The 19,924-nt window shown below is 55.6% G+C and overlaps 3 protein-coding genes across 3 annotated transcripts; all 3 read right to left on the reverse strand.

Annotated features, from left to right (window-relative positions):
* Positions 1-6,139: 6,139 nt before the first annotated feature.
* SPBR_03977 (uncharacterized protein) lies at positions 6,140-7,153 on the reverse strand (the record flags this gene model as incomplete). The annotated part of the gene is made up of 1 exon (XM_040762265.1): positions 6,140-7,153. One exon carries the CDS (start codon positions 7,151-7,153, stop codon positions 6,140-6,142), a length of 1,014 nt encoding a protein of 337 aa, XP_040623235.1.
* A 920-nt stretch (positions 7,154-8,073) lies between these two features.
* On the reverse strand, positions 8,074-15,038 carry SPBR_03883 (uncharacterized protein; the record flags this gene model as incomplete). The annotated part of the gene is made up of 3 exons (XM_040762171.1): positions 8,074-8,295; positions 8,347-11,263; positions 11,338-15,038. The coding sequence occupies 3 exons, from the start codon at positions 15,036-15,038 to the stop codon at positions 8,074-8,076; spliced, it is 6,840 nt and encodes a 2,279-aa protein (XP_040623236.1).
* A 3,148-nt stretch (positions 15,039-18,186) lies between these two features.
* Positions 18,187-19,026, reverse strand: SPBR_03990 (cytochrome b561-like protein; the record flags this gene model as incomplete). The annotated part of the gene is made up of 2 exons (XM_040762278.1): positions 18,187-18,812; positions 18,885-19,026. The coding sequence occupies 2 exons, from the start codon at positions 19,024-19,026 to the stop codon at positions 18,187-18,189; spliced, it is 768 nt and encodes a 255-aa protein (XP_040623237.1).
* Positions 19,027-19,924: the final 898 nt, after the last annotated feature.

A 19,924-nucleotide genomic window follows, 5' to 3' on the forward strand; every position in this document is an offset into this window, starting at 1 on the left:
GATGCAGAATTGGACAATGGCAAGGGAACGAATCGAGTCGGCGGCGTTTAGCAAGGCGACACGGAGCGAAACGTCTCCAAGACACGCGCGGTTGTCGACGTTGACGGCCGTTGGCTGGAGACGCGCACGACGGAGGGTTGGAGGGTCCAGGGTCTCGGGCGAAAAGAAAGTCGAGAAAAGGCGACGCAGGGAGAGCGAGACAGCGCAGACGGAGCAAGGGCGACGAAGAAGACACAATCGACGATAAATGAAAGGCGTCGAAAAATCGGCGGCAGAGAGAGCAACAACAGGAAAAGAAACAAAAGAAACAAAAACAGAAGCAGTAAGAAGTAGGAATAAAGTAACAAATGGAGAAGCAGCCGGACAAGACAACGGCCACAGAAACAAAAGAGAAAAGAAACACTACACTGGCAACAGAGAAAACGGTGAACAGTATACAAAGCTGAACCGGATTGGACAGCAGCAAAAGGACAAAGTCTGCACAAAATGTATTCTTCTTGTCTTTCTGTTTCTTCTCCACCAACAAAGGGGTCTCGCAACAAAGGGAGAAGCGCAGAGACGCCGACGAACAAGACGACGGCGTCTGAGACCAATGTCCGCAGACGCAGAGTGTGCAGTGGAAGGCTGTGTGCAGGTTACAAGGAGCTTGTCAGGTTGGTAAATCGAAACGAGAAAAGGTGCGACAAGGGGGACAGGCTGTGCGTGGTCTGGCCTTATGCGCGGCCCATCGTCAACCGAGAAAGCGAAAGCTCGTGTGTGTGCTGATGTGATGTGCAGTCTGGGGGGGTTGAAGGACTATCAAAGTGCGTTTGGCGGTTTGCGAGGGTGGGTGTTGATGGGAGAAATGTAAACAGAAATGTGAACAGAAATGTCTTGACGGAGATTGACTCGGAATGTGAAGACGGAGGAAGAGTTTAGCTATAGGCAGGTGAAAACAAGGAGAAACACAAACTGGCTCAAGAGGGGAGGAGCAATGGAGAGCGAGAGCGATTTGGAAGGAGAGAGGACGATGCGACAACAAAGAAAGAGCTTCTGTGGGAAGGCAAGGAAAGAGGAGTTGTGCCAGCAACTGGTCGAGTGCTTCTACGAGGAAAGTGAAACCCGATGGCAGGTGCAGGTGGGAGAGAACAGATGAAGTGCGCTAGCCCTCGTGCACTTTAGTGGCGGCAATGGACAATATGACAGGGTGTGTGGAAAGTGCTATTGACATGTATCTGGTAGGCACGAGATCGAGGAAGGAAGCATCTCCGTCTACGTCGCAGGCCAACGACGCATTGAGCTGCCAGCTGCCAGGGCAGGAGCGAACGGAGAAAGCGGGGAGAAGGGGCGATCCTGTACGAATGTATTGTCATACAAGGGAAAAGGGCTTGCACACACACCATCCAAAGGGTGGCTGGTTGTTTCTGCCTCCATCCACAAAGTATTTCCCCAGACTTTGATCTGTTGGCCCATGGACCCCTCTCTCATCGGACTTATTGTGCCAGCGACGTTTTCCTCTGGCCACATTGGCGATCAACATGTAATGATCTCGCCCTTGCCTTCGAGCTGGGGTCAACAATCTATTGGAACCATTTCCAAATTGGCGGCTGCTGTTGGCGCTTTTCTCGAATATGTAGTAAGATACAGAATACAAAAGCAATGAAACCGCTCTTCTCCGGTTCATTCCTTCTGGGCTCCCTTTGTGATGTCCTCGTTCACAGTGGCTGTCATGCTGTCATGCTGCTCCTTCCCCAGACAGATAAAGGGGGGCCGCTAGTGCGGCTTTGGCGTGCCTTCCATGCGGAGACAATAGCGTCATATTTGGGTCCAGTCCCAATGGTGGACATGCATCGTAGTGTTAGTGTTTTGGCACCAGAGCTAAGAAAAAAGGTCTTCGCGACCAACAACTGTGGTAGCATTAGGGGGCCGAGGGCCAGGACAAAGGCCAGCCGTTGAAAACATCGGACGTCAGGGCTCGACTCGGAGGCACTAATTTAGGGCAAGCATGGTGCCGCGCTGGAGAGCTGGGGAAATGCGCAAACAATGGCGGGGCAGAGCCAACAAAAGGGAAGGAGAGGACGGGGCCAGAGAGGGAATGGAAAGGACGAGCGAGGTGAAGGAAGGAACGGACGGGATGAATAGCGAGTTGTGCCTGTACAACGGAGCCATGCCGTGCTGTGTTTTGAATAGCAGGCGCGACTGGCCCCGGGGGGGGAGGGAGAGGCCTGGCGGCTGGACGCGTCAGGGCGTCCATTTCTTGCGTTGTAGGAATGGGAGAGAGCCAGGCCAGCAGACGGATGAGACTGTTTATTCATCGTCTCAGCGAGCAACTGCATTTGGCGGCGTCTGTGTACAGACCAAGTGGACAGTGCCGGCACACAACATAAAATAGAGATCACATCACCAACCCTGGACGCTATCTTACATCGTCTTTCCGCCTTTCCTTTGAACGATTGCATTTGCGTTGTCTTTTACATAATGTATTACTGAATATGTCGTACTTGGGGGCAAGGAAAGTACTGTGTAGTTAAGAATACAGAATATCAACGGAGACGATAGATTACCATGGTCCCTGCCACCCCTGTCTGCAGAATGTAAAGAAAAAGAAAGGGCACACAAAGGAGAAAAAGAAAAATATCAATTGAAAAACGTCCCGTTTGGCTCTGCACAGGGGTGGTCACGAACCGAGTTTAGATTTCAAGACTGAGTACGACATGGGCCTGCAGATTGCACAACAAAAGGAGGGAGGGAAATATGGCTAGGTCGGCAACCAGTTACATGCCAGGACACTCTCGTCTTCTTTTCGACGCCTTGTCCTGAGCTCGACACCCTCTTTCTACGTGTTGCCAACCTGTCACAGGAGCAGAGGAGGCCACCGGGATTGCAGGCTGTGATTCGTCCGCAAGGCGAGGCTTGGAGATTTGAGCGAAAAAAAAGTAAGGCAACAGAAAGACAAGATAGCATCACGGACGAAACGGAGGGCCTGCCAGGCCGCGCCTCGCACAGAGAACGCCTTGCTGGCCCGTGTCAACAGCGACCAGGTTGTTGTGGTCTGGAGGGAGGGTGGCCATTGCAGCGAAACAGCAGCTTTAATTATGTATTTTTGCTGCATCTCCTTTTCCATGCAGATGCCTTTTGATTAAAAAAGCACCCACTCCACCTGTAATTGCCGTGTGATACAACTGCGAAAAGGCGCGTCCTCTCTTTTTTTGCCTTTTCTGGATGATTTCAGCTAATCAAATGCTCGGTTGTCTTTTGTTCTGACCGAGTATAGCCAACCGACCATGTAGCTTTCCTATCTTTTCCCATTGCTATTCCTTACTTTTTTTTCTTTTCGGATCCAGAGCCTCCCGCTTTCGATGTGATCGACAGTCGATGGCCAAGCCTGGCCCGGCCTGTGGAAGGGGCAGTGAGCAAGAAGTGAGCATCCAGCAGCAACTCTTTCCAGCAAGAAATAGACCACCCCGAGTTAGGGCCATAAGAAAAACTTAATACGAATGTACAACGCACACTTGTCCCGCCTCTTGGTTGATTCGGCTCTGTGATTTGCAGAGTCTCAGCCTTAGCAGTCAGCCCTTTTTCTTGTAACCTCATCCTACCTCCGCCTGGCGCACCAATGAGATTACACGAACAGCAAAAGGGCAATAACCGTCAAACCCTTTTGACTTGATTTCCTGTATAATTATAATTTGCAAATGATTCTATCTTTTTGTTTTCAACGGTGTGCCACGGCGACAACCATCATGAACAGCTGTCAATAAACCCACGTCAGACAGGCCATAGGAAGACAAGAAGGTAACGGGTAGGACAAGCAACGAATGGCCCGGCAAATGCAATGGCGATCTTACGCAATGCCAGTTCCAGGGACGATGGCGGAAAACGGGGCCGCCGTCTGGGCAGTCCAGGTCCTTTGTTGCCAGAGTGCACAGACGTACAGTTTTTTGTTGCAAGTGAAAGGCAGGGGAAGCCCCTCTAACAATAAGAGAGGTAGTAAGCTGAGCCGTGGATGCGGAGTGCTCGGTTCTGCCCCATGAAATGGCCTTTTACTCAACCTTGTATCCGACGAAGAGGCTTGATGCTTCCTCACTTCTCACTTCTCACATTTCACTTATCATGAACCTGTTTTCTTCGAGATGCCGTGTGGGCACCCACGGATAACAGGCCGCGGGTTTCCTTTGCCAGATTTATAATAATAAAAAAAAAAAAAACATGATTGACGAGTCAAACAGCGGCAGGCGATGTTCCTCAACACAGAAACAAAGGAGGGGCAGCACCCCGGCACAGGTCCGTGGGATGTACTATAAGTCTTCCCCGGATTTTATGTATGATGTTGTGTCCTCGCACGATGCAGGACCCCTGGATGAGCTATGGCCAGACCAAGCTCCATGTTCAAGTTCAAGTTGAAACAGAACGAGTGCGACAAAACGTCCAAAGTACAGTCCCTTGACACGCCAGCGATGCATACAGGTGAGCGGCCGTGGACGAGACGTAGACGGAGGACGACAAAAATGTCATGGTCGAAGCGAAGAAGGGACGCGGCGGGAACGAAAGAGGGGGTTGCTTCTTTCTACGGCAACTGGTAGCTGGACGGTGCGCGGGCCCAAGCGTTCATAACGACGGGAAAAGAGGGGGTAAGAACGGAGATGGAAGGGAGCCGTGATCACTCCTAAAAGGAGGGCTGAACGACATGACGTCCAATGCTGCGTGCATGGTTCATCTAGCATGGCTGGTCTGTAGAGGTGTCCTGTGTTGATGAGATGGCCGTCCAAAGGTCATATGACTTGCGAGCATGCCGTGGTCCTTCCTGTTGTGCTCCCGCATCGTTCGTTCCTTCCTTGCACGGCGTGTGGCTGGGTTCTCGACAGCTCCTTCTCCTCGATCCGGTCTTCTGGCTGGCCATGCCGGGTTAAAAAGAGTTGACGAGAATAGTAGGAAAAGCAGGATGGAAACAAAGTCGTAAACGTAAATATGCTTCCTCAAAAACTGGCGCTGAGTACCTGACATATACACTCCCGGTCAATGCGGTGTCACGATACCCGGGTTTTCTAGATGGGAAAGAGGACACGACCCTAAGTGAAGGAAAGACGGGCCAACCCGGCGGGAAGGTGGAGATGAGGAGACTGGAGGAGGAGACAGGGACAAGGTCCTTCCCTTCGCACCCTCTTTCGCGTTTGTTCACAACACTTGTGTCATTCGCGCAATACCTCACGCTGACCTCTGGCGACGTACAGAGGCACTTGATTGATCCCATGCTGCTGCCATGAGTTCCCCTCTCGCCTCTTGTCCGGGAGAATGGTCGCAGCACATGCTGACCGGCCTGCAATTTGTCTAATAAACATTGAACGTCTGGAGATCTAGGACACCCGGTTCAAGCGGTTTATTTCTTTGATCCGGGTTGCCACACACTGCGCAGACCGCCTCTCCCCAAACGCGCGTGCCGTGACCAACGGGCCTCCTGTGTCTGCTCTCCGACTTTATCCAAACCTTGATGCCTGTGCTGGTGCCCGCCCTGGTTATATTAGCTTTTCATAGTGCTTGTCTTGGCCTTTCTACAACGCAGCTCATATTCAGTTGTGCGATCCTTTTCCGTGCCCTGGGATGTCCTAGCAAGGACGGCAGCTCTATGTGAGACGCAAGCGAGGGCATATTCTGCGGTTCTCTGCTCGTTGTCCTGGTCATGAGATCTCCAAGAAAGGAACGGCAATATGCGGATAGTTCAATACGCCGTTGTGGATTTCCCCCTCACCGGGAAATCACGACAATAACGGGGGCAGGACTCTGATAAAAATACATTGTTGTCGAGTAATAAATGCAATCTTGGCCTACTACCGGTTGCCCGTAAAGCTGTCCGTTTAACGCACACCAAACATCAAAGAGGATTCACAAGAAAATAGGGTTGTATGGAAAGATGGTCGTATCTTGCGTAGGGTATTTCTTTGCTGTATGATATCATTCAGTTTTGTATATAAAGCATATAAAGCATGAAATGGAGGCCCCGGTTCTCGACCAAAGCGTTCCATCATGGGTTACCCTCTCGAGGAATGTACATGAGAAGCGTAATGTAAGACAGACAGAAAGCGATATGAGCAAACAAGAACAGGAACCCCTTTCCATCGCCTTATGCTGCAGCGACGTTCGTCGACCCCTTGTCGTCGGTCGGCTAGGTCGCCGCCACAGCCGGCCCCCTCTGCCCCTTGAGCTTCTCCTCAAACTTGGCAAACTCGGAGAGCGCAATCTCTTCCTCCTGGTCCAGCACCTGCTCCACCGCCTCCACCTCCTCAATGTAATGCATCAGCATGCTCTCGATGCCGTTCTTCAGCGTCACCGTGCTCGAGTCGCACGTCCGGCACGCGCCGCGGAGCTTCAGCTTCACCGTGCCGTTCTCGAAGCCGCGAAACTCAATGTCGCCGCCGTCCTCCTGGATCGCCGGTCGGATCCGCGTCTCCAGAAGCTCCTTGATCATGCCCACCACCTCGCTGTCGTTCTCGTCGTACTGCAGCGAGTCCGCCTCGACGGGGGCCCCGGGGGCACCGCCGGCGTCGCTGCTGCTGCTGCTGCCGGACGCCGCGGCGGCGCCCGCCGCCGCCTCGGCCGCCGGCCGCACAATCTGCTGCCCCGACGTGATGGCTTCTGTGATGAGGGCAAACACCTCGGGCCGGATGTGCGCCCAGTTGGCGTCCTGCGCCTTGGTCACCGTGATAAAGTCGCTGCCGTAAAACACGGCCGTGACGCCGTCGACGTTCATCAGCTGCGCGGCGAGCGGCGACGGGTAGGGCGGCGCAATGGTGGCGCGGGGGCTGAGGTACTCGACAAAGGGAGCCGCGATGCCCTCGGGCAGGACTCGGTGGTTGGGCAAGAACTTGAGCGCATCGGCATTGGGCGTGCTCTCGGTCTGGATGAAGATGGAGCGGCGACCCGGGCCGGCGAGGGACCAGCTGGGCTGTGCGGATGCGGATGCGGATGCGGATGCGGGGCCCTGTATCCGGGGACGCCTTGACGACGAGATGTGGTAGGCGCGGCGCGCAGAGGGGGCAGACGATGGGGACGTAGAGGAGGGAGTCGAGGTCACGGGGAGCGAGGCAAAGGCGACTCGCGGAGCACGGCGGCAGAACGCAGGGCGCATGGCCGTCGCGGCGGCTGTGGCCGTGACGCGCGAGAGGCTCGACTTGGTCATGGCTGTGTTTGGACGTACTATCGTGTCGCTGTCTTGGGATGCAGATGGTATGTTTTGCGGCGGTGCGACGTCGTCGTTGCGTAGAAGGTAGTTGCAAAACCGAAAGAAACAAAATAAGCACGCGGGAGAGGATTAGAAATTATAAATACTAGCGGGCATCTCCCCCAAAATAAGCCCGAGCATTGCCATCACCCAGTGTAGCTCTAGCGCTAGTGGCGCCAGCGGCCCCTCAGTTCTTTCCTCCAATCCCGCAAGGGTCATCCGCCGCCTGCCCACAAAAGCCCAGCAAACGACATCATAGGCCATTTAGCGGCGCGATGATTGGACGGCTGGCAAATCCGGACCTCGGCGTCGTTGACAGGGGCGAAAAAGTGGCAGGTGCGAACGATAACGTATGCTCGGATTAGTTCATATTGCTCAAGATTTTGTTATTTTTTATTTATATTCATATTTTTTAAAGAAAACATTCAAAAAGTAAAACAGCTCGTATCTCTTTCATTTGTGGTGTTATACTCTTCGTACTCCTCGTTTTCTCATCCTCTTTGTCATTTGCGAAATGTTCGGGTTTGAAATGCACCAGCTAAGTCGAGGAATCTGCATTTCCGGCTTAAAGCGCCACACTTTGTAAAGAAGCGAGCACTCCGTAAATACGAGCGGCATAGAGACAGGAACAAAGTGTCAAGCCAGTGGCGGCCTGTGTCCAAAAAAAAGTTGAAGGATCTGGTATGGTGTGCCGTTGTGTACTTTGTACGTCCTCCATATGTGCCCACGATCTCGCCTGTTTCCCAGTGTTTTTTCATGACTCGAACAGAAAACGCTAAAAATCCCATCCCATCACAGCGCGTCTGCTGTTAGGTCATTATGAAATCATTACCCCCGGAGTCTACGTAACAAAAATCAGCATCATCCCCCAGTTCTTTTCAAAAGAACTCGGCCAGCGCCCGGCTCAGTACAACAAAGTCGACCGGCTTCGTAATGTACTTGCTGAACCCGGCCTCGATGCACTTGTCGTAAACGTCCGACATGACGTTGGCCGACAGTGCAATGATGGGGATCTTCTTCTTGTAGTTGCCCTTGGCCTCCCACCCGCGAATCTCGCGACACGCTTGATATCCATCCTTGCGCGGCATATGCAAATCACACTGGCCGGTTAGCAACAATATACAAATAGAGGGCATTCGGAACAAACTCACCAGAATCAGCGAATAGTAGTCGTGAGGCCGCGCAAACACAGTATCCGTGCATTCCACACCGTCCGCCGCCATGTCCACGTCCACGCCGACCTTGCGCAGGTACTTTGTGAGCACCTTCTGGTTCACCATGTTGTCCTCCACCAGCAGCACCTTGTACCCCTTGTTGCCCATACGCTGCGACAAGTCCAGGTAGCTCTTCTTCTGCGTCTCCACCAGCCGCTGCGCGTTGGACCGGTTGCGGTCGATGCTGATGTCGCTCTCGTGCTTGGGGTCGAAGATCACGGCAAACCGCGACGGCTTGACCGGCTTGTAGATGTACATCACGCGCGCCTCCGAGAGCCGCTGCTCGTACCGTGTACCGGCGGCGAGCTTGTTGACTTCCTGGCGCTGCACCGAGTCGGACAGGACGAGAACGTGCGCTGTCTCCAGCATGGTCGAGCGGTCGAGCTGGTCCACAAGCTCCAGGACCTCCTGTGCCGACGGGAGATTGACCACCACATGCGTAAACGGCTTGGCCTCGGTCTTGATCAAGTCTTGTGCCTCGGACATTGTCGCTACAGCTGTGATGCTATGCGGGCGGTCCTTGGGCAGCGTGGTCTCGATATGCTGTGCGGTCGCTTCGCGGCTGTGCGTCTGGGGGCAAATGATCAAGATGGAAAACGAAGAGGGCTGACTCAGGGTGCGCTTGGGCACCGCCGGCTTCGTCTCTGCTGCCCCGGTGCGTGATGCGAAAGCGCCTGTCGCTTCTGTCGCCGTGGTGGTCGTATCGCTGCTCCTTGGCACCGGCAGTGCAGGCAATCGAGGCGACGGGACGTCGCTGCCGCTTGGTGGTACCCTGAACTTCATGTGGGATACGTCTTGTCCGCTGGCACGAGCGGCTTCACTGAAGTGTGTGAGCCCGCCCGTATTCGTATTCACGGAGGATATGGAGGACGAACGCTCTGATAGCGGGTGCGACTTGTTCGACGCAATGGAAGGATCTGAGCTTCCGCTCGAGCCGCCTGCTGGTGATGCCGTCGCCGTCGCCGTCGCGTTCGGCTCCACATCCACCGGAGCGCTTGACACCCCGGTGGAGCCAGCCCCTGCTGCCGACGCTGCGGCGGCGGCAATTATGGCGGCCGGATCCATGAACGATGGCGTGGCAAGCCCCATCGCCGTCAAGGTCAGGTTGGGTGCTTTCGGATTCGCCTCGGCGGACGGCGTCAAGTGGCCGTCCGGGTGGTCCTGCTCCGTCGGTAGATTGAAGATGGCGGTAAAGGTGAATGTTGAGCCCTTGCCAGGGACGGCCGAGCCGTTCATTGTGCCACCATGGAGCTCCACAAGCTGCCGCGAGATGACGAGGCCTAAGCCACTGCCACCGTGCTGCCGTGTGCTGCTGCCGTCGATCTGGCTGAAGGGTTTGAAGATGAGGTCGGCCTCTTCCTTTGTGAAGCCGCGCCCTGTGTCGGTGACGGAAAACTCGAGCTCGATCTGGTTTGCCCCTGCATTGCTCTTGTTCTTGACAATCCGGCACCGGCTGAACACCTCGCCCTTGGTCGTAAACTTGATGGCGTTGCCAATGACATTGAGAAGGACTTGCCGGATGCGCACACGGTCGCCCTTGACCCAGGAGGGCACGTCGTCGTCGACAATATAATTCAGCTCAAGGCGCTTAGCAATGGCCATGGTCGACACGAGTTCGTTCACATCTTCAATGAGAGACTGCGTATGGAACCACTCGAAGCTCAGCTTCATCATGCCGGCATCGACCTTGGAGAGGTCCAAAATGTCGTTGATAATCATGAGCAGGCTGTTGGCACTGGTCTGGATGGTGTTGGTGTAGTCGCGCTGCTCTTCGTCCAGGACCGTGTCTTGCAAAAAGCTGACCATGCCGGAAATGCCAATCAGGGGTGTGCGAATCTCGTGCGACATATTGCTCAGGAACCGTGTCTTGGAGTCCATGGCCTCTTTCAGCTTGGTCTCCAGAAGCTTGTGGTCGTTGATGTCGGTGGCCGAGCCGAAATACGAGTTGTAGCCCTTGCCAAAGTCCACCGTGCCCGTCTCCACGCAGCGCACCAAGTGCCAGCGGTATTCACCCGTCTTGGACCGAAGGCGTACTTCAGTTGTGTATGACGGGCGCCCGTTGTCGTCCGTTGTTACTAGGATGATGCCACGGCGAGCGAGCTCGGCGAGTTCACTCAGCTCTTCATCGTTGCCCGATTCTGTCTTCCGGTCCCGGTCGCCCACATTGTTGGCGCCTCGAGCGGAGAGGGGCGACGACACAGATTGCAACAGCCGCTTCCGGCGCTCCTGCAAATGCGCGGGCACCGGTAGGAAGCTGCACTTGGCCAGGTCGTCGGGATGCACGTTGTCCAAGAAGCCAAGGCCCAGCAGGTCCTGGAAGCTCTGGCCGGTGTACGAGAGCCACTGCTCGTTGGCAAAGGTGACGCCCTCTTCCTCGTTGGCGGTGAAGATGATTTGTGGGATGAGATTGGCCAGAATACGATGTTTTGTCTCGGATGCTTCAATCTCTTCTTGGCGGGCTGCTTTAAGTTCTGCAATGTGCTGGTCGTGGATGTCCATGTACGAGCCCAGGAATTGCATGATGCTGTTGCGCCGGTCGCGTGAAGCAACCGCCCGCGCCTGGAACCAGCGGTAGGATCCGTCAAAGCGGCGGATCCGCACCGTGCGGGAGAACTGGTCACCGGTACGGACGGAGTGGCTCCAAGCCTTGAGATACTCGTCGCAGTCGTCGGGGTGAAGACTGCCCCATGGGTCTTCCGCCAATCCCTCTACCGTCTGGCCACGGTATGCGAGATAGCGACTGTTGACCCAAACGATGGCTCCCGTTTGAGGCATGGCGACGAATACATGGGCCGGTAGAGAGTCTAGGATCAGGCCCTTGAGTCGATCCGAGGGCGGCGGCATGTCCACAGGGCTCGAAGACGCAGCCGAGGCGGCATGAGATGGAGTCGAGGTTTGAGGATGCATACTGGCACTTGCGCCCTTCACCGCAACGGTCCCACTGGGGGGAGCGATGGAAATGTAGACGCAAAATCGGCACCATAGGAGTGTAGTTGGCTGTGTCCGCCATGGCTATGGCTGTGCTGGTGCTGGAAGCGAGGATGCCGCTGGTGGGGTGTGCCACCAGGCGTATGGACCGCCGGGCTCACCGGCGGTGCTCGATCCGAAAACGCCAACTTCAGCTCCTCCGAGACGACCGCGTCTCTCTCAACGGGACGCTTCTTCGAGTCGCTTGGTGGTAGAGGGGGCACAGGGTCGCCAATTAAGGCAGGAGCCGGATGCGCTGTTCGACTATTTGCAGAGCTGGAAAGTGCCTCCGTCGAACTTCCCACACCAGTCTCAGCCGACATTGTACCGGAGCCTCTAGAGATTTGCTGGGAAGAAGCAGGCGAGTCCTCGTTGCGGTTGATCGAAGGGGACGAGAGGGCGGCTGGCAGGTTGGCTGTTGTCGATAGGTCGGGCAGAGGACTGCCCACACGCTCTTCCTGAGCCGAGAGAGTGACTTCAGGCAGGCGAAGAGCAGACAAGCGCTTCTCGCTATGTGAGACGGAGTTCTTTCTACCTCTTTCCCTGGCTGAAGGGCCGCCGCCGCCGCCGCCGCCATTGCTGCTAGTACCTCCGGGTGTCGTAGCTGGCCGGCCAAAGGCGCCCATGTTGCTTGTTCGCATACCAAAGTAGCCGTCACCGGTGAGCGAAGCGATGCTGGGGCTGATACCAGTGCCGGTGTTCGCACGACGCTCCAAGAACACGTTCAAGGCCGCCGAGTCCCAGCCAGGTGTGCCGCCAGGAGAGCCGGCGATGCTCCGTGATCTTGCCGAGTAGTCGCTGAAACTCGTCATGCTTCCGGTTTGTGAGCGATGCGAAATGTGATCCTCCGATGGCAAGTACGGCGTGTTCATAAACGCAGATGCCGTAGGTAAGGGATGACCCTCGGTGTCGACGGCACCAAAGCCGCTCATCTCATGCCGGCGACGGTTTAAGCCGTTGATCTCCGCCTCGAGGTTCGAGTAATGGACGCAGAGAGAGAACGATGTAGCCATATGAGGCGCCAGATGCTCCAAAGAGTAGCGCAGTTTGGATGGATAGGGAATGATGGGCGTCAAAATGGACAATATAGCAATGGGCATTTCCTTTCGTCGGCTTGGAGACGTCTCCACGGAATGGTCCGAGCTCCTGTCGTTGTCGCGTCTCGGTGATGACCGGCGTTCCATTTTCGATTTATCTAGACGGAAAGGCTGAGCTGTCTTGGAGAGCAAGGGGTGGTACAGAGGAATGTGAAGGACAGTGCAGGCATTGTCGAAACCAATGGCCTCCAGAGGCCGTGCTTCCTTGTAGTCTTCCGGTGACAAGGCAGGGTTGAAGCTGTCCTCGTCGACGACGGTATCGCTAAAGAACGGGTTCTCATTGGGGTCGTGGCGTACCGCCGGAGACGGTGCCGGTGACTGCGACCATGGTGAAGGCGGCATTTGCTCGTACTCTTCGTACAGCGGCGACTTGGACCGCTGAGGTTTCGCCTCTTCTAGCTTTGACGCAATGCTAGCGCCTGTGAGTCGTCTCATGTAACTCGCGCTCGGCCTGGCATTCGAGTTTTTTGTAGGTGGCAGCCCACTTGTCCCGAGGAGTGCCGAGAGTTTCAGAGGGGACCCTTGCTGAAGACGCTGGTTGGAACCACTGGCAAGTTCGTTGGCCAGTTTCGACAAGTTTGTGTTCGCCATCGTTTCTTCATCCCCGCCATCTGGAGTTGGCGGTTGTTGATTTTGCGTGGTGATGGGGGCGGGCGCTGGTGTCTCTGGCTGCTTGGGCGTAATATACGGATACGAACGGGTCAGTGCGACGACATGGCCGCGGTCCAGTACACGTTGCACGCCATTGTGGTCGATCAACGGGTCCGCTTCGTAGTCGAGGGCCTGGAGGACTGGCAATACTCTACCCCTGGTCTCGGACTGTTGCTGGAGCGACGATCCGGTGACGTACGTTGTCGTATCATGAGGATCTTCCGTAGCATCGTGCTCTTCAAGGACGGAATGTTTCAAAGCGGTGTAGGGCTTGGGCGGCAGCATTTCGGCCGGCCAGTCAGCCTTGGGGATATCGGTACGCTGCGTGGCGACCGGCTGAGACGTCTGGCATCTTGAAAGCGAAGGACGAATCGGTGCTGCGGATGTTTGGCCAGCGCCGGCTCCAGGCTTCGGATCGTCAAGCTGGTTGTTCTCCTTTCGTTCCTCGTACGTCGTATATGAATAACGGGCAGTGAGGTTGGGGCGGCGCAGTTGTTCGGCTGGCGCCGGAGAAGGGGCCGGTGGGGGAGGAGATAGGATGCCCGAGGTGGAGAGGAGTGGTGTGGCATCGGAACCTAGGTCCGTTGTCGCCGCAACGAGACTGTCGTGCCCCATGTAGCCCAAACTGAGTTCATCGTCTTTCTCGCGAATCTTAAAAGTCGCTTTTTGACCCCACGGCATGTTCTCGACGTCGGTCGAATCAGACGGGATTACGAGAGCGACGCGCTCGGCTTTGTACCACTGGGTGGCAATCTGCACGATGGCGTCCCACCACGCATCCAACCCGGGCTCTGTGGATAAGGCGAGTGCAAGTTCATATAAATTGGGGGTTTCAAAATCGTGAAGATCGAGGTAGTGGCTCCCGTTGAGGGTCGCATATTTGCCGGCCTCGCCATGAGGGTCACGGCCGAGAGCACTGCTGGGCAGAAACGTGACAGCAGAGGCAGGTGTCGAGGGGCTCGACAGCACCTGGTCAGACCGAAAGCTGTAGGCCGACTCCTGGCGCTGTGGTTCCGATCGTGACTGTGTCGACTTTTGCTCAGATTCGAAACCTGCACCAGAGGAACCTCTGTCGCGATCCGACTGCAGCCGAGCCTGTGATGACCGGGCATGCGCAGACCAAGCGGCTGTTGAAACAAACGAAGGGTCTCTACTAGCGCTGGGCATCGCCATGCGAGGAAACGGGTATGAAGGCGTCCGGGCCGTGACCCCCTTGCCAGGATCAGCCGCGCGCACGGTTCGGGCTGAATCGGTAGAGGTTGTCGTACCGGAAGACGAGGAGGAGAGCAATGCGGATGCTGGCGTAGAAGCAAGGGCCGAAGGCAGAGCGGTGGGTTTTGTTGGTGACGCAGATGGTGCCGATGGCGCCGATGGCGAGCCTGATGCGGAGACCTTCTCCTCTTCGATGGGTGAAGGGCGCTTTGCAAACGGGCTCGTCACAGGCGAGGTTTGGTTGTTCACTCGTGCCGACATCTCGCGAGCCAGCCTCTGGCGGTAGTCGCTCAGCTGGTGTTGTGGGCTCGTGGCATCAAGGTGCCGTGACTCTTGGTGCTCTATCGTCTGTTGCTCTTGGAAGTGGCTGGCATAGTGACGGTCCTCGTCTCCATTTGAAGTGCGTCCAAACGGACCAGGCTGGGCTGTTCGGCGGTCGCTTGTGCGCTTTTCGATATTGGGTGAGGTGCTGCCACCGGATCGAGCACCGCTGGATCCTGGTCTAGTCGTCTTGCCTTCTTTGTTGGTGACGGACGTCGGCTGTTGCTGATCGTCGACGTGTTTGCCACTGTTGTTACCGATGCTGATGCTGCTGCTTCTGTTCATGGTCTCTGAGGGCGATGGCACTCCGGCACTTGGAGATGGTGGACTTTGTTGAGGCGAAAGCGCGCCTCCTCGTCCGCTCTTCGCCCAGCTTGCCATTGCTGGCAGTTCATCTCAAGGCCGTGCCGGGCGTATGAAACATCTGTGGCATCAACCAGCCCTTGTGCTGCTTATCACTGTCGATGTTGATACACTGTTGTGTACAAGTCTTGGTCCAGTGGATAGATGATCGCTCGTATGTCGCTTTGATAACGGGAATCGACTATCGCGTATCGCTGTCTACTCTAGTCGGAAAACCTGGTCCACGAGATCGCCCCGAGTCGGTGAAGCCTCCAGAAGTGGTCGGTATGGTCGTCGCGTCCAAGAAAGGGCGTGAGCTTGAGTGGTCGTCGGGGGTGGAGGGTAGCAGTTTGATGCTGAGTTCTGTTTTCGCGCTGCGTGCCTGTCCTTCTCCTTGGTCTCAGCCTATATTGGCATGTTGCTGAACAGCGCTGCAAACCGGACCGAGACGATGGAGTGGGCAAGGTTGGGAGGTGTGGGAAACCCGCAACTGGGATAGTGTTGGAGGAAAGGAGAAAAGGAAGCAAAAACAGGACTCGCTCTAGCAGAGCTCGAAGTCACGCTCGGGGTATAATTGCGGACGGGGGTATTCAAGCGGCGAGATGAACCGCAAACAGGAAATGTTCGGTAAGCAAGAGGGCAGAAGGCTGGCAGGCGTTGAGACGTCGAGATTGTGCGAATAGAGGAAGAAACAGGAACAGGAGAAACCGGAAGAAGTGGAGGGCAACGAAAGACGGTGTAGACGAGAGGCAATGGAATGGTGGAAGAATGACGGTAGTGTGAGCGCATTCGGAAAGTACGCAACGAGGCAAAACCAAGGCAGGTTTTGTGACCAGCGGCAGTGACGACCAGTTAAGATACACTAGGGGCAAAGAGGAGGAAGGAGCCTTGGAGAGCCTTCGATGGGGCTGAAGCAGGCTAACAGGACGGCGGCCAGACCATGTCCCAGGTGTTGTTTGGCGTGTCGGGCTACTGCAGGCTTGGCCAAAAACCCACCGGCACAGAAAGAACCACCAACACTATTTCAGGGCATGTTTACAGAAAGACGAAGTAGACAAGAGGGAGACACAGGCGTCAAAAGTGGAAGTTGCGGCGGAGAGGAGGAAAGGGAGATGCGGAACAGACGACGAGCCTGAGAGGGAAGGCGCGAGTGAACACAGTGAGCAGGCGTATCTTACAGTCGTACGATGTACAGTAGACACGAAGCGGAGCGCAAAACACAGATTGGGGCCTCGGGCCCGTCTTTGGCCAGGATTTCGCATTCCTGGACAGGTTCTCAGGGCAGAGCAGGCCAGGCCAGGGGCACGCGCGACAACGCACCGCAAATTGAGAAACGGTCCACGGGGGGACAAAACTGCAAAAAAACTTGGCGATCGATGCCCTATGACGTCACCGCAAGCTAAGAGGTTTAGCAGCTGTACTTCTGTAATTTTTTTCCAGGCGGTTGCGCGACGCGGGTAAAATAGCGGAGCCCATTTCTGAGTGGGCCACCGAAAGGGGCCTGGATGCTTCTGGCGCGCAGTCATCTTATATGGATCTTGTGCGCCTTTCTTCCCTCTGGGATTGAGCGCTTCGCCTGTTTGCGATTGACAACACCGTCTGCGCAAAACCACCGGGTGCTTCTCAAATCGCGAGCGCGACTGAAAATGGGGGTATACGGGGATTCGAACCCGACAGCAGAGCCAAAAAGAAACGTCCGGCGGGCCTAACTGGACTGTAAGATTAGGACTGTATCATGGGGTCTCACGGACTCGTATTCTTTTCGGGCCAGCGAGCTAGGCGGTGGTCCGTGGATTGTTTCTTCCTCCAGTGTCGTGCAAACAAGCCAGTGTCCGTATTTGCATGCACTTTGACTGGTCGTACTGTACGCTGTGGGCCATCTCCCGTATCTTACAGCCGAGTTCTTGCCCGGTTACGACGTCGTGCAAAGCCTCACCACAGTGGACAAAATCGAACACGGCCTTGCGACACATCGACTTGTCCGTTACCGTTCGTGTACCAACTGTGAGAGGCAGTCGATGCACGTCTCGTTCCTTGTGTCCTCGTCGTCGGCCGGCAACAGTGCGTCATGCTGAGTCTGGTAGCTGGCCGATTTGCCGTCTTTGCCTTCTTTCGCAACCCCGTATGTTGCTTACTGCGTCGTTGCAACTATTTGTGTTTACTTACTCGTCTCTCTGGCGTTGAACAAAGGAAGGCCTGCTCGTCCGCGAGACATCTGCACATCCCAACTGCAAGTCTTTGCGCATTTCGATCATCCTAGACATTGGCCGGCTGGTTCGGTCGTGACAAAAATACAAAATACAAAATACAAAATATAAAAATACAAAAATTCGAGGAAATTGCTCTACCAATGTCATTTTCTTTAGAAAACCGTCCGTGGGATTCTACACGTGCCCTCCATTTTCCCCAACCCACGCTCCACGATAGCCCAGCATGTGTCGTCGTTCCCCATTTTTGTCCCAATCGCATGACACGAATCAGAAAACAGGAAAAGTGGGCAACACGGCCTCGTCCAAGGCGACGGGAAAAGCAAGTTTGGGTTATGACGTAGGGACGGGAGCCAATGCGGAAGTGGTGGGTGTGGCTGGCCAATTAGCGGCGCGGTCCCTTGCTTGCCGCTTTGGAACGCACCCAACGGGGTCGTCTTTAGCCAACAGCACACAGGCCATACACAGATGCCAAAGCTCTGGCGACTTGGCTGGAAATCAATTTTAAGTTTAGACTGGACCCGTCAATGCTTTGACCTTTAAAGGCCTTGGTCGAGATGTTTGTCGAGAAAAACATCCGTCAGTTTCAACTTTGCAACTTGAACAGACGCAGGCGTTTCGCAGCTCTCAGGGGTCAATGGCATCGTGACAGAGCCGCCGCCGTAACGACTCTTGGAAGTCAGAAAGAGCGGCATATATACTGAAGCATGTATAGTCACGAGCAATTCTCTGCTGAAGATAGGAAAGCTTGAAAATGACGGAAATTCAGTTCGCTACTTGATTCTGCTTTGGGCATATTGTCCAATATGCAAAACTATTCGATCCTACCTTGGATTCGAGCAAGAAAAAAGAAAGGAAAAACGACGAAATAAATCGTAACCCAAATATCCAATACCGTAGAAGTTGTCTTTGAACGTACGAGCTTGCCGTCCCAAAGGAGCTCCCTCCGGCCACTCAACGACTCGTCCGGACCGCCATACTCAACGCTGCAGGTTCAGCTTGCGGAGGTGGATGCGCGGGTAGACACCCACCACAACCAGCCCGACTGCCACAAGAACCGCCCAGAGCCGAATGTCCAGAACGTTGACGTTGTAGTCGGTCGCCGTCGCTGTCGCAACCGTCACCAGCAGCAGCGGCAGCACCACCGCGTAGCCGGACCGCCGGTGGTGCGTCCACAGCGCCTTGGCACGGTCGACGCGGTCGGGGCCGCTGCCAAAGAGGAAGGCGGGCGCCAGCCACACCAGGATCCCAAACACGTACTGGCCCACCAGAACGACAGCCGTCAGCACGCCCAGGTAGCCGTGCGTCGAGTGAAAGTGCACACCATGCGAGCGGACCTTGTTCGTCTCGATGATGACGACGCCGCCGATGAAGATGAGAGACGACAGCACCTGCAGCGCGGCGTGTGCGTGCGCGCCGCGGGCCTTGTCGCCGGGCGTGGCCGTCGGCTGCAGAACGAGAATGGCCTGGATGACGACAAAGACGCCGACGGACTGGAGGAGCGGGTGGGGCGAGAAGAGCGGGAGCAGTGGCGGATGCCGGAACACACCCGTCCAGACGAGGAGGACGAGCAAGAGGGCGCCGGCCTGGGCGAGCCACGCAGTGCCTGGGAGAAACGTTAGGTGTCGTGCTCACAGACAGAGATGGGGCATTAGGTTATGGGTGTAAGCGGCCGCACCTGTGTACAGGTTGGACACGATGCTCTGTCCCGGTCTCTGCAAGACGTCGCCCGGCTCGCCCAGCAGCGGTGCCGACTCATCGACGCGGTCACCGTTGGCCTCGAGTGGCTCCTGGGCCGGCTGTTCTGCGTTGGACGCCATTGGCTGTTTGGAGATAGGATCACGGGGTTGTTGTCCCAGCGTCTTCTCTGCCGACGACGGAGTAACGAGTCTCCACAAATGAGCACTGTCCCGGTTCGATGCTAGCTCGAGCGGAATCCCAAACCTCGTCAACTTGTCACTGTGATTGTAGGCGGCTGTTTCCGACCAGGTCGCCGTTGATGGCTTGACGGATGGCAGGGGAAGAAAAGGATGAATATCGGCAGGACGAGATCGCGGACAAAAAGGATGCAGGAGGGTGAAGGAGGAGGGGACCGGAATACCATAGATTGCGCCACGAAGAGGGACAATTGCGATGATGATGAAAGGGGGAGCAGCTTGATAGTAAGCTGCATGGTGATTCAGTGTGACGTGCTTGCTAATGAGCAGGGGTTGATTAGCCTAGAGAAGGCCCAGGCCCTGGCGCAGTCTCCCCCGCATGGCGCTGTGTCTTCGCCGTACCGCAAAGCGTTTGCTACGTAGGCTGCAGCCTTCTGCCTGCTCAGTTTCCTTTCGTGCTGTATGCAATAAGTTTGGAGCACATATCTTACGTGAGTACGAATTACCATTGTGTCCAATAGAGGACTGTTTACGGCAGCTCCATGTCACCTTCGTTTCGACCAGACAACAAGAGCATGCTGCTTTCCGCTATTACGTATTTTCGACGGGGACCCGTTACCTACTGGCACTGATTGGTGCGTAGCGGCAGAACTTCCGCTGTACCAAGCATTTCTATTACCTGAAAATCCTTCCCGCGACCCCGTCCGGCCCACTAAAATCGACCATTTATCGCTGTATCTATGTCCTGTTAGGCGGTATCGGCTTCGTCCGACGATAAGCCCTTGCAGGCCGACCGCGGCCGGCCGGACCCTCGATGTTGAACGCCTCGCGTGCCTCGGGA

The sequence above is a fragment of the Sporothrix brasiliensis genome (assembly GCF_000820605.1).
Source record: "Sporothrix brasiliensis 5110 chromosome Unknown Cont12, whole genome shotgun sequence".
Classification (NCBI taxonomy): domain Eukaryota; kingdom Fungi; phylum Ascomycota; class Sordariomycetes; order Ophiostomatales; family Ophiostomataceae; genus Sporothrix; species Sporothrix brasiliensis.